Here is a 13,299-nt window from a genome sequence, read left to right on the forward strand (position 1 = left end):
AGTATGGAGAACAATGGAAGACAGTGAGTTGAACTCTTCATGTTATGAGACCAGACTCCTCCACCTACAGTATGGAGAACAATGGAAGACAGTGAGGTGAACTCTTCATGTTAATACAAATAAATACTTACCTCACATTTAGATAAAAAAAAAGGTTTTATGCTACTATGGTATTAAGGCTAATACCAAGACGAGATTCATCCCTTAAACTCTGTATTATACTGTGGGGGCGGCATGTAGCCTTGCGCTTAAGACCGTTGGGGCAGTAACCAAAAGGTCGCTGGTTTGAATCCCTGAGGTGACTAGGTGAAAAATATGTCGATGTGCCCTTGAGCAAGGCACTTAACCCTAATTGCTCATGTTAGTAGCCCTGGATAAGAGCTAAATGACTAAAATGTACTGTAAGGGAAAGGAGAAGAGATGGGAGAGAAGAGAAGCAGTGTGAGGAGGAGGGTTGTGAGAAACTACATGTAGATAGAACATTTTCTGTGTCATTCTGAAGTCTAACTAAATGTAAAGGGATTATGTTATAAAAAATGTCCTCTCACCTGTTTGTCGATAGCTGTCTCCAGTTCTGGGTAGCCTGCTTTATCCAGCTGGATCCCGGGGAAGAGGTCCTCTATCAGGCTGAGGAACAACGGTTCGTCTTCATCTATCTGTCAACACAAATAGTATTATGTCAATGAAGTTATTCAGCACCTCACTGAAGATGAAATCATTATTCATGTATTACAGAATAGTATATGAAAAAATAACAAGCTGTAACACTTAATGATACTTAAAAAAATGGCGTTTCTAAAATGACAGTTGATTTTGAGGAGAATGTCCTGTATATCTGAGTGACTGTACTCACCAGCTTGGACAGGTTCATATCTCTGAGAACCCTCATGACGATGGTAGATTCTGTGTCGTTGGGGTTCGCTCGTTTCACCGCCCCCAGTGTTCGCAGAACTGACAAAATGTTTCGGAGTCCAAAGTCATAATGCACCTTAAAAACAGAGTAAACCCAACATGGACTGTATGGAAATAGAACTATGAACTACACAAAGATCATAATCAACACATACATGGACAGTTTAGTTGTTTTTATACTGAACAAAAAATACAAACGCAACATGTAAAGTGTTGGTTCCAAGTTTCATGAGTTTGAATTAAATATCCCAGAAATTGTCCATACACAAAAAAAAGCTTATTTCTCTCACATTTGAGCACAAATTTGTTTACATCCCTATTAGTGAGCATTTCTCCTTTGCCAAGATAATCTATCCACCTGACAGGTGGAATATTAATTCCCTCTAAAGTGATTTGAGGCCTCCCGAGTGGTGCAGTGGTCTAAGGTACTGCATCACAGTTGCTAGCTGTGCCACAAGAGATCCTGGGTTTGGGTCCAGGCTCTGTCACATACAGCTGCGACCGGGAGACCCATGGGGCGGTGCACAATTGGCCCAGCATCGTCCGGGTTCGGGGAGGGTTTGGCCGGCAAGGATGTCCTTGTCCCATCGCGCACTAGCGACTCCTGTGGCGGACCGGGTGCAGTGCACGCTGACACGGTCGCCAGGTTTACGGTGGTTCCTCCGACACATTGGTGCGGCTGGCTTCCGGATTAAGTGGGCATTGTGTCAAGAAGCAGTGCGGCTTGGTTGGGTTGTGTTCCGGAGAACACACGGCTGTCACGTCCTGACCATAGTAAGATGTTATTTTCTAGGGTAGAGTAGGTCAGGGCGTGACAGGGGGTGTTTTGTGTTTTGTATATCTATGTTTAGGTTCTAGTTTTTATATTTCCATGTTGTTGTTTTTTGGGATGATCTCCAATTAGAGGCAGCTAGTCCTCGTTGTCTCTAATTGGAGATCATACTTAAGTAGGGTTTTTTTCCACCTGTGTTTGTGGGTAGTTGTCTTCTGTTTAGTTTTATGTACCTGACAGAACTGTGTGCTTTCGTTTTCTCTTTGTTATTTTTTCTTTAGTGTTCTGAGTTATAATAAATATTCATCATGAGCAATCAACATGCTGCGCTTTGGTCCCCTCTCTACGACAGCGGTTACAACGGTTCTTGACCTTCGCCTCTCCCGAGTCCGTACGGGAGTTGCAGCGATGAGACAAGACTGCAACTACCAATTGGATACCACGAAATTGGGGAGAAAAAGGGGTTAAAAAAAATAAAAAATAAAAAAGTGATTTGAGACTGTGATGATACACGTTAAATAACATTTCACTTGACTTGATTGTTTACTCATATGGAACTACTAAAACGTATCTCTTCGCATGTTCAGCTCTCATTGAAATATCTACAGTAGTTACATTTCATTTCATAGCTGACCTGCTTGGAGAGCTGCTCCTCACACAGTTTGTAGAGGGTGAAAAACTTCCTGGCCAGCTCTATGTTGTCTATGAAGCCACAGCTGGCCAGCTTGACCCGGATAATGATCTGGCGGTCTGGGACCATCATGGCCACTGAGCGGAAGTTGATCTTCAGGTTCTCTGGAAGTTCCTGACGACCTGCGTAGCCCGGGTTCTGATGGGGGGCAAAAACATTTAATAATCAAATCTTTATTTAACCAGGTGAGTCTGTTAAGAATAATTTGTTATTTACAATGATGACCTGCCATGAACATAGTGTACTACAGATGACTGATGTTAGGAAAATGCTAAACAAAGTCTATGACTAACATCCTCAAAGTAATAATAAACCTTGTCTGATTCGGACTCGTTTCAGTTCATCTTCTTTAAGACAAGAATTCACTATTCCTTTCAGAAGTACTTTAAATGAATGCTCCACTTGACAAAGCATTTGGGAAGGGGTTTCTACAGTGAGTAGTTTATAGACTGCTAATAATAATAATAACCATAGTCAGGAAGATGCCGAATTCGGGATTCATTTCCACGTTGTCTCCGTCGGTGAAGATGAAGTTCTTGCGCCGCTCCTTCTTGCAGGTAAGCACGATGGCGATCTGCTGGGCTGCCACGGAGAGCACTGATAGGTCGATACGGTTGAACTCATCAAAACAGCCCCACGAGCCCGACTGGGCTAGGCCTGTCAATCAACACAACATTACACATCACTCTTCACATTAAACTCCTCATTCAAAACAACCCCAAGAGCCTGACCTGCAAATCAACACAAAGACACACAACATTACACTGTTCATTAGGTTCAGGTTGAGATCATCATTCTCTTCACAGTAATATGAGTGACATCTTATATAGCCTATAATCCCCCCAAATCATATACATATATCCAACTCCTATGGTCATTGCCATGCAAATGGCACAGGAGTTGGCAAGACAGCACACATGTATTTGGGACCAGGCAATATGAGTAGAAGCTCCTACCTTTAAAGATCCTCCCCAGTCCTCTGAAGTCCATCTGGTCGGAGCAGTTGAAGACCACCACGTACTTCCCCAGGCAGCGGCCCATGTCTTTAGTGGTCTCAGTCTTCCCTGTCCCTGCAGGGCCGGCCGGGGCTCCTCCCATACTCATCCCCAGAGCCTGGGCCAGTGTGATGTAGCACCTGGGACAAACACACACCAAGGAAAAGATATATCAAGGATAATCACCCAAAGATATTCAATGTGATACACCATACGCTTGTGGGCACTAAAAAGTTAGGCTGGGCTGTGGTAATGGGAGACTGGTTACTGCAATGTGTGTGCAACACTGCACTCTAGTGTCTCCTATCAATAGTTTGTCACACAAACCTGTACATTTTTAGTGCTACAAGTGTATGTTGCCCTTTTAGCCCAAAATGCATGATAACTGGTTAAGCTATTAGAGTGGGGGTGGAGCCACTTCCTAGTCCCTACCTGTCAGTGAGAGGGGTGATGACTAGTTAGTCCCTACCTGTCAGTGAGAGGGGTGATGACTAGTTAGTCCCTACCTGTCAGTGAGAGGGGTGATGACTAGTTAGTCCCTACCTGTCAGTGAGAGGGGTGATGACTAGTTAGTCCCTACCTGTCAGTGAGAGGGGTGATGGCTAGTTAGTCCCTACCTGTCAGTGAGAGGGGTGATGACTAGTTAGTCCCTACCTGTCAGTGAGAGGGGTGATGACTAGTTAGTCCCTACCTGTCAGTCAGAGGGGTGATGACTAGTTAGTCCCTACCTGTCAGTCAGAGATGTGATGACTAGTTAGTCCCTACCTGTCAGTCAGAGGGGTGATGACTAGTTAGTCCCTACCTGTCAGTCAGAGGGGTGATGACTAGTTAGTCCCTACCTGTCAGTGAGAGGGGTGATGACTAGTTAGTCCCTACCTGTCAGTCAGAGATGTGATGACTAGTTAGTCCCTACCTGTCAGTCAGAGATGTGATGACTAGTTAGTCCCTACCTGTCAGTGAGAGGGGTGATGACCAGTCTGTCAGTGCAGCCCAGGAACTCATTCTGATAGATGAAGCCTACGTCAGTCATGTTGATGATCATCTTGTCAGAGTCCTCATTGAAGTAGAAACGACACTGCTTCAGCCACTCAAAGTCTGTCGGGCTTTTGATATGCAGCCGACACTGAGGGGAGAGCAGGGGGAAAGAGAAACCATTCTGGAAACAAAGCATTGCCAAAGCCTATGAAATTCCTAAAACCGCAAATGTGATTTGAATACTAGGGGAAACTCAAATTGATATTCTCAGACTCTACCACGCCCTAATCAGAAAATATTTGGTGGAACAGCTTGCCAAAAGTTCACAAATATGTTACACAACAGCTATTATTACCTTCAGTTTATACACTGAAAGGGACCTTTGGGGTTGAAGTACTATTTTAGCCACCGAGTCAGTTTGTGATTCCAGTCCACTCACCAGGTCATCAAAGATGTCCCTCTGGTGTACATGGATGGTTATGAGTGTCTCATACTTGGCCCGCTCCATTGAGGCCAGGTCTTTAGTGGTCATGTCTATCAGGGTGTTGAGAAGCTCCAGGAAGAACTGGTTGGTCTTGGGCATGATCTTACGGTCGTAGCGGGCGTTGGTCAGGGCCTCCTCTGAGTCTCTGGTCCAGATCATCTGGACTCCCAGCAGACCAACCTGGTTGTCAGGATGAGAGGACATCAATGAGAGAACATAAAGTCATCTTTCCTGGCTTCGATGTCTTCCTAACAATCAGGGATGTAATCAGGACAATGTATAAAATCAGGAATGTATGGAATTTGGCTAATGTGTAGATCAGTTTCAGTTATACATTAATGGAGGATAATTTCAGAAAAGCAGGAATCCCTGATCAGGTACTGAGTAATGAAACATAGGCATGGGTAAGTCTAACTACAAGGCTGTTGCTCGAAGGTCAAGGTTAAGGTAATCTATCCCATTATAAAAAAGAGAATGAATGATGACCCCAAGACCAGGACTGTGTCACAAATTGCAGCCTATTCCCTATATAGTGCACTACTTTTGAACAGGACCTGGGTCAAAAGTAGTAGACTATGTAATAGGGTGGCATTTAGGATGTATCCCATGTCTCCCCACCTGAGCAGGGAAAGAGTCCAGGAACTCAATGAGCTGGAAGCCTGAGTCCTGGATGGCCAGGACAGCCTGTCTGATGACCAGGTGAAGAGACCTCTGGGATTCCTTCAGCAGGGCGTTGAGCCAGACCTCCACATTCCCTTCAGCCGTCACCGGCCGATCCAGCTCTACCGTCTCCCCCTCCCTGGATGAGATGGCCAGGATCCGGTCGTACATCTGTGGAGACAGACGGGCAGATACAAACAAACCAAAAAATTGTATTTGTCACCCCTTTTTTCTCCCCAATTACGTGGTATCCAATTGGTAGTAGTTACAGTCTTGTCTCATCGCTGCAACTCCCGTACGGACTGATAGGTCGAAGGTTGAGAGCCATGCGTTCTCCCAAACACAACCCAACCAAGCCGCACTGCTTCTTGACACAATGCCCATCCAACCCGGAAGCCAGCCGCACCAATGTGTCGGAGAAAACACCGTACACCTGGCGACCGTGTCAGCGTGCACTGCGCCCGGCCCGCCACAGGAGTCACTAGTGCGCGATGAGACAAGGATATCCCTGCCGGCCAAACCCTCCCTAACCCGGACGACGCTGGGCCAATTGTGCGCCGCCCCATGGGCCTCCCGGTCGCGGCCGGCTGTGACAGAGCCTGGACTCGAGCCCAGAATCTCTGGTGGCACAGCTAGCACTGCGATGCACTGCCTTAGACCACCGCGCCACTCGGGAGGCCCAAGAGCAGATACTATTGATGTTGCTGAATCTGGGCTAGTTGCTATTGCAGAAGGACAGATACTACTAATAGTCAAACAAGTAACATGTAGGGAAAAAATTGAAAACAAATAGTAGATAATTGTAGAATTTTCTTTTTTATATGTCTGTCTGTGCGTTACCGTACCTTGTCATGGAAGCGGACACATTTAATGTTGTCAAAGACGTTGAGCAAGTGGGCCTGGATGGTGTGGGAGTCCGAGGCTTGGCCCAGAATCTCCAGCAGGGCCGGGTCAGACACAAAGAAGAACCGAGGGAACAGCAGACGCTTCTTCTCCAAGTACCTATCAGTCACACAATCACACACACAACCAAGGGTTGAAAACTGGATAGCCAGAAGCTACAATCTATCCACAATATTAAAGCTGATCTACCCCCTAAAAAAGGGTTAAAAATAATACTAGTTTAGTACACATCATCAAGCTACCAATGTACAATGCAGGCAAACTTGGAAGGTGTCATACTGGTACATGAATACTTTCAATTCAACTATTTAAAACAAATTCAAAGTATAAGTATAGGCCTACCCAGTGAGAGACTTCTGACAGACCTCCAGACAGACTTATCCAGAGATTTCTGACAGACCTCCAGACAGACTTATCCAGAGATTTCTGACAGACCTCCAGACAGACTTATCCAGAGATTTCTGACAGACCTCCAGACAGACTTATCCAGAGATTTCTGACAGACCTCCAGACAGACGTACCCAGAGACTTCTCACAGACCTCCAGACAGACTCACCCAGAGACTTCTGACAGACATCCAGACAGACTCACCCAGAGACTTCTGACAGACATCCAGGTAGACTCACCCAGAGACTTCTGGCAGACCACCAGACAGACTCACCCAGAGACTTCTGACAGACATCCAGGCAGACTCACCCAGACACTTCTGACAGACCTCCAGGCAGACTCACCCAGAGACTTCTGATAGACCTCCAGACAGACTCACCCAGAGACTTCTGGCAAACCGCCAGAAAGACTCACCCAGTGAGAAACTTCTGATAGATATTCAGATAAACTTACCCAGTGAGAGACTTCTGACAGATCTCCAGTTGTTCCAGCAGGTGAGGCAACAGCTGTCCCATGGTCTCGTCCCCCACACATGACTGCACCACGTTGGGCATCTCATGGACCCGCGTCATGATCTTCACCCAGGACTTGTCGATGTTGGAGAAACGTTTCGCCTCCTGTCATTCAGATGATTCAGACTAGATTGTCATTTCTAAGTTTGCAAAAGGTTCCTGGGTTTTCCCCCCCAAAAAAGGTGATTTCTGAAAAACCAGGGCACTGTAAAAGTTCCAGAAATTGTGGAACCCCAGCACTTTGTGACATCAGCTGATGTAAGAAGGGCTTTATAAATAAATTTGATTAATAGCGTAAGGTTAAAGACATGTTTTCAGATGAAAAGTCAATGTATTGGTTCTTACCTTGGGTAGCTGTTTGGCTATGTCCCCACCCACGAACACAGCCTCGAGGTAGATCCACAGGTTCTGGACAGTCATCCAGTTCTCTATGATGTCAGTGGTATTGGAAAGGTTCTGAACCCATTTCTGGATCTGGGCCTTGAATGGCGTGTTGTACCTGTGGAACACCAAGTCATCATCTGAGTCAAGCATTGACTACTACAGTACACAAACACTAAAGGTCTGTACAATGCATAGCACCCCCAGTCTAAACACAACTGTCTAAACACAAGCAACACAACTGTTGAACTCTAGATGACAAGTCAACTGGATGCTGAAATACAATGGAGGCTGCTGAGGGGGCTCATAATAATGGCTGGAACGGAGCAAATGGAATGGCATCAAACACCTGGAAACCATGTGTTTGATACCATTCCACTGATTCCACTCCAGTCATTACCACGAACCAGTTCTCCCCAATTAGGCTACATTTAACTATTGTTAACAAACATGAAGCAGAAATCAATCTAGATTTCCAGGCTAAGTCATTTGTGCCTCCAGTAGGTCTCTAGTCTAACCTGTTGCTCATGAGTGATCCCAGCACCATGAGGCTGTCCTCCATGTTAGTAATGATCTCAGCGGTGCTGTCGCCCCTCAGCAGCAACTCCCCTCGCGTCTTGAAGTTGGCGAAGGTGAACGTCTTGTTGTCCCACTCAGAAATCACCTGCTTCAGCTTCTGCTCAATGTCCCTCTCCTTCACTGCACTGATGCAAATATCCTGCCCAGCGGGGGTTCAAACCACATTTATCTTTATTTGACCTTTGTTTACCCAAGTTGTCCCATTGAGGTCAAACCTTTTTTTCTACCCTCAATTTACAGTACAGAATAGTTACATTTACATTTTACATTTTAGTCATTTAGCAGACGCTCTTATCCAGAGCGACTTACAGTAGTGAGTGCATACATTTCATAAATTTTTGTTCTCCGTACTGGCCCCCCGTGGGAAGTTGTTATGGTGAGTGGAGTACCGGTAGTTGTACGGCTATAGAGAATCAATTACCTGGATCCTACCCGGGTTTCAGCACCAACAACAGCAACAAATATCCATAATCACCTCAATTTCCTCTTTGCATTTGAGGAGCGGAGCTTCCATGATGTTGCGCAGCTTGAAGGTATCCGTCTCCACCTCGAAGCTGTGTCCTGTCACCTCAGTGATTCTCTTCCAGTGACGCGTCATCATGGCCTTGTTGGTCATCAGTTCCAGTAGGGGGCAACACTCGTTGAACTCATCTATACTTTTCTTCAGGTCAAGGAATGCCTTCCACTCTTTCAGGGCACGGGGAAGCTTGCGACAACTGGAAATGGGGGGTACAAAAACAAGAACATCTAGTTACTTCCTTTTGGAAATGTAAATCCTCAATGAGATTATTCCTCAATGAGTTCTGTGTAAATGTCTCTCATGGTCTGGGTTGTAGTTTGGTTTCCTTACCGCGTCTGGAAGTCAAGAAGTTCGTTATTGATCCTGTCTATGTGGATGTCGGCCCAGAGGATGTCATAGTAGCCATTAACAGTGTCGATGACACTGTTGTAGAGTCCATAGAGCTTCTGGAGGAGGGTGAGCTGTCTCCTGATCTCCAGCAGCTGAGGGTGTTGGGTCACAGGCAGGCCAAACAGCTCCTCTCCACCAGTGTAGGTGATGTACTTACGGAACAGGTTGTCAAAGCGATTCTAACCAAACAAAACGAAAAGTACAGTAAAGTACATGAATGGTCACATAACAGTAAAGTGAATGAATGGTCACATGACAGTAAAGTGCATGAATGGTCACATATATAATTTCCAAAACTATGCAACACACATAGAACATAGAACATGTGAATGAAAACCCCTGTGAATGTATCAACTTAAATTAAGTGCTGCAGAGTAGTATATACTGTAGATTCCTCTCTTGAAGATACACACTGTACTCACCTGGAACATGATGAGTCTGTCACTAGCGTCTTGGGGAGCCAGTCCGACAACCATGGGACCGTCCTGGGAATGAAACACAGCCTGCGTCAGCAATTAGCTAGCAGTCTTATTTAGAGCGTGCCAAGTTAACTGTAATAGAAATAGAAATGTCTAAGACCTAGACAGTCTTGGTGTTAGGTGTAGCTGTGAGTAAGACCTAGACTGCCTTGGTGTTAGGTGTAGCTGTGAGTAAGACCTAGACAGTCTTGGTGTTAGGTGTAGCTGTGAGTAAGACCTAGACAGCCTTGGTTGTAGGTGTAGCTGTGAGTGAGACCTAGACAGCCTTGGTGTTAGGTGTAGCTGTGAGTAAGACCTAGACAGTCTTGGTGTTAGGTGTAGCTGTGAGTAAGACCTAGACAGCCTTGGTGTTAGGTGTAGCTGTGAGTAAGACCTAGACAGCCTTGGTGTTAGGTGTAGCTGTGAGTAAGACCTAGACAGTCTTGGTGTTAGGTGTAGCTGTGAGTAAGACCTAGACAGTCTTGGTGTTAGGTGTAGCTGTGAGTAAGACCTAGACAGCCTCGGTGTTAGGTGTAGCTGTGAGTAAGACCTAGACAGCCTTGGTGTTAGGTGTAGCTGTGAGTAAGACCTAGACAGCCTTGGTGTTAGCTGTAGCTGTGAGTAAGACCTAGACAGCCTTGGTGTTAGGTGTAGCTGTGAGTAAGACCTAGACAGCCTTGGTGTTAGGTGTAGCTGTGAGTAAGACCTAGACAGTCTTGGTGTTAGGTGTAGCTGTGAGTAAGACCTAGACAGCCTTGGTGTTAGGTGTAGCTGTGAGTAAGACCTAGACAGTCTTGGTGTTAGGTGTAGCTGTGAGTAAGACCTAGACAGTCTTGGTGTTAGGTGTAGCTGTGAGTAAGACCTAGACAGTCTTGGTGTTAGGTGTAGCTGTGAGTAAGACCTAGACAGCCTTGGTTTTAGGTGTAGCTGTGAGTAAGACCTAGACAGCCTTGGTGTTAGGTGTAGCTGTGAGTAAGACCTAGACAGCCTTGGTGTTAGGTGTAGCTGTGAGTAAGACCTAGACAGCCTTGGTGTTAGGTGTAGCTGTGAGTAGGACCTAGACAGCCTCGGTGTTAGGTGTAGCTGTGAGTAAGACCTAGATAGTCTCGGTGTTAGGTGTAGCTGTGAGTAAGACCTAGGCAGTCTTGGTGTTAGGTGTAGCTGTGAGTAAGACCTAGACAGCCTTGGTGTTAGGTGTAGCTGTGAGTAAGACCTAGACAGCCTTGGTGTTAGGTGTAGCTGTGAGTAAGACCTAGACAGCCTTGGTGTTAGGTGTAGCTGTGAGTAAGACCTAGACAGCCTTGGTTTTAGGTGTAGCTGTGAGTAAGACCTAGACAGCCTTGGTGTTAGGTGTAGCTGTGAGTAAGACCTAGACAGTCTTGGTGTTAGGTGTAGCTGTGAGTAAGACCTAGACAGTCTTGGTGTTAGGTGTAGCTGTGAGTAAGACCTAGGCAGTCTTGGTGTTAGGTGTAGCTGTGAGTAAGACCTAGACAGTCTTGGTGTTAGGTGTAGCTGTGCGTAAGACCTAGACAGCCTTGGTGTTAGGTGTAGCTGTGAGTAAGACCTAGACAGTCTTGGTGTTAGGTGTAGCTGTGAGTAAGACCTAGACAGCCTTGGTGTTAGGTGTAGCTGTGAGTAAGACCTAGACAGTCTTGGTGTTAGGTGTAGCTGTGAGTAGGACCTAGACAGCCTCGGTGTTAGGTGTAGCTGTGAGTAAGACCTAGACAGCCTTGGTGTTAGGTGTAGCTGTGAGTAAGACCTAGGCAGTCTTGGTGTTAGGTGTAGCTGTGAGTAAGACCTAGACAGTCTTGGTGTTAGGTGTAGCTGTGAGTAAGACCTAGACAGCCTTGGTGTTAGGTGTAGCTGTGAGTAAGACCTAGACAGCCTTGGTGTTAGGTGTAGCTGTGAGTAAGACCTAGAACGAGCTGTGAGACGTGTCTGAACCTTGTCATAGTCCTGATAGAAGTGTCCACAGTCCTCCACGAACGTCTGCACGTTGTCTATGAGCTCTCCTCTGAAGTTGGGCTGCAGGGACACCAGCTCATTCTGGACCTCTGTGCTGCGGGCCAGCAGCTTCTCCCAGGTGTAGCGCAGCGTGTCCACCTTCTCTGCCTCCTCCTTCGCCACTACCAGGCCGTACTTATGGAGCATGGCATAGGACTCCTAGGAAAGGGAAAGGGGAATGCACAGCACTGAACAGACACATAATACAACACAGATCTCCAGTGTCTTCTCACAACCAAATACAGACTGCAAGGACTTAATCAAACTATGGGCAAATCCTAACTTCCACCTAAGTTGAATTTTCCCCCATTGATACCACTGTCCACTAAGTAGAAATTTGACTTAGGTGGGAATTAAGATGTGCCTCCTACTGAATGTAAGTGGACATTGCAAATAGTCTCAGTGAATTATTCATAGAGTATCTCTCTGCAGTAGTGTAAAGTACTTAAGTAAAAATACTTTAAAGTACTACTTAAGTCGTTTTTTGGGGTATCTGTACTGTATTTTCGACAACTTGGACTTTTACTCCACTACATTCCTAAAGAAAATATTGTACTTTTTTCCCTGACAACCAAAAGTACCCGATACATTTTGAATGCTTAGCAGGACAGGAAAATGGTCCAATTCAAACACTTATCAAGAGAACACATGGTCATCCCTACTCCCTCTGGCCTGGCAGACTCACTAAACACAAAAGCACATTTTGTAAATAATGTCTGAGTGTTGGAGTGTGACCCTGGCTAGCCATACATTTTAAAAACAAGAAAATGGTGCTGTCTGCTTTGCTTAATATAAGGAATGTTTTATTATTTATTCTTTTAGTTTTGATACTTAAGTATATTTAAAACCAAATACTTTTAGACTTACTCAGGTAGTATTATACTGGCTTACTTTCACTTTTACTTGAGTTACTTTCTATTAAGGTAGCTATACTTTTACTCAAATATGACAATTGTGTACTTTTTCCACCACTGTCTCTCTGAAAGAAGTGTGCATTTGTGTTCCCTACCTCTATGGGTCCCACTTGGAAGTCAATGGAGATCTGCTGCTCTCTGATCTCCTTCAGCGATGCCATGGCGATGCGGATGTCGTCCAAGTCTTTGATTGGTCGGTTCAATTTCTTTGCCGCCTCGTCCACTAACGTGAAGATGTTCTCCATATCTGTCCGGTACTTCCTGTTACAGTGCAGGCCGTAGTCCACCATCCAACTCTTAGTCTCCGCAGTCAGGGCCATCTTCAGGTCAGCTGTTCAACAACAATTCAGATATTAGTCTGATAATAACCAGATATTCATGCAGTTGTAATATTCTTGTTAGAACCAAGTATTGAGTTTATTCTTGTTAGAACCAAGTATTGAGTTTATTTGTTATAATTAATTGGTATTATATTGAAAAGGTGATTGAATTGCTCCCGAATTGTAATGTTGTTAATGCATTTCTTTTGAAGAAATATTTCTTTAATGCATAAGTGAATAGGTTGGTTTTGACCAATAGGTATCTTTTTAAGCTGTTTCCAATGGGAGAGTTTTCCTGGTAACGGGAGGCCTGGGAAAAAAAGCGAGGAAGAGAGACGTTGAGAAAAGGATGGACATTACATTATGACCGTTCGTGAAGAAAAATTATAAAAGAAGACGATAAAAATAAAACAAAACCAATACCTACCGAGTCTTGAAGGGA

At 45.2% G+C, this 13,299-nt stretch overlaps 1 protein-coding gene across 1 annotated transcript in view; it reads right to left on the minus strand.

Moving 5' to 3' along the window:
* LOC106579813 (dynein axonemal heavy chain 5) overlaps positions 1 to 13,299 on the minus strand; it is a 63,453-nt gene that overhangs the window by 32,340 nt on the left and 17,814 nt on the right. The window contains exons 23-39 of the mRNA XM_082969168.1: positions 12,633 to 12,868; positions 11,564 to 11,782; positions 9,584 to 9,646; positions 9,102 to 9,340; positions 8,727 to 8,967; positions 8,191 to 8,390; positions 7,637 to 7,790; positions 7,233 to 7,396; positions 6,335 to 6,491; positions 5,448 to 5,660; positions 4,785 to 5,009; positions 4,321 to 4,493; positions 3,332 to 3,510; positions 2,845 to 3,032; positions 2,319 to 2,513; positions 854 to 988; positions 549 to 656 (exon numbers count right to left, since the gene is read on the minus strand). Of these exons, the coding sequence (XP_082825294.1) occupies positions 549 to 656; positions 854 to 988; positions 2,319 to 2,513; positions 2,845 to 3,032; positions 3,332 to 3,510; positions 4,321 to 4,493; positions 4,785 to 5,009; positions 5,448 to 5,660; positions 6,335 to 6,491; positions 7,233 to 7,396; positions 7,637 to 7,790; positions 8,191 to 8,390; positions 8,727 to 8,967; positions 9,102 to 9,340; positions 9,584 to 9,646; positions 11,564 to 11,782; positions 12,633 to 12,868 (3,089 nt within the window). The remainder of the gene's footprint in view (positions 1 to 548; positions 657 to 853; positions 989 to 2,318; positions 2,514 to 2,844; positions 3,033 to 3,331; positions 3,511 to 4,320; positions 4,494 to 4,784; positions 5,010 to 5,447; positions 5,661 to 6,334; positions 6,492 to 7,232; positions 7,397 to 7,636; positions 7,791 to 8,190; positions 8,391 to 8,726; positions 8,968 to 9,101; positions 9,341 to 9,583; positions 9,647 to 11,563; positions 11,783 to 12,632; positions 12,869 to 13,299) is intronic.

The sequence above is a fragment of the Salmo salar genome, chromosome 02, assembly GCF_965601325.2.
Source record: "Salmo salar chromosome 02, fSalSal1, whole genome shotgun sequence".
Lineage (NCBI taxonomy): Eukaryota > Metazoa > Chordata > Actinopteri > Salmoniformes > Salmonidae > Salmo > Salmo salar.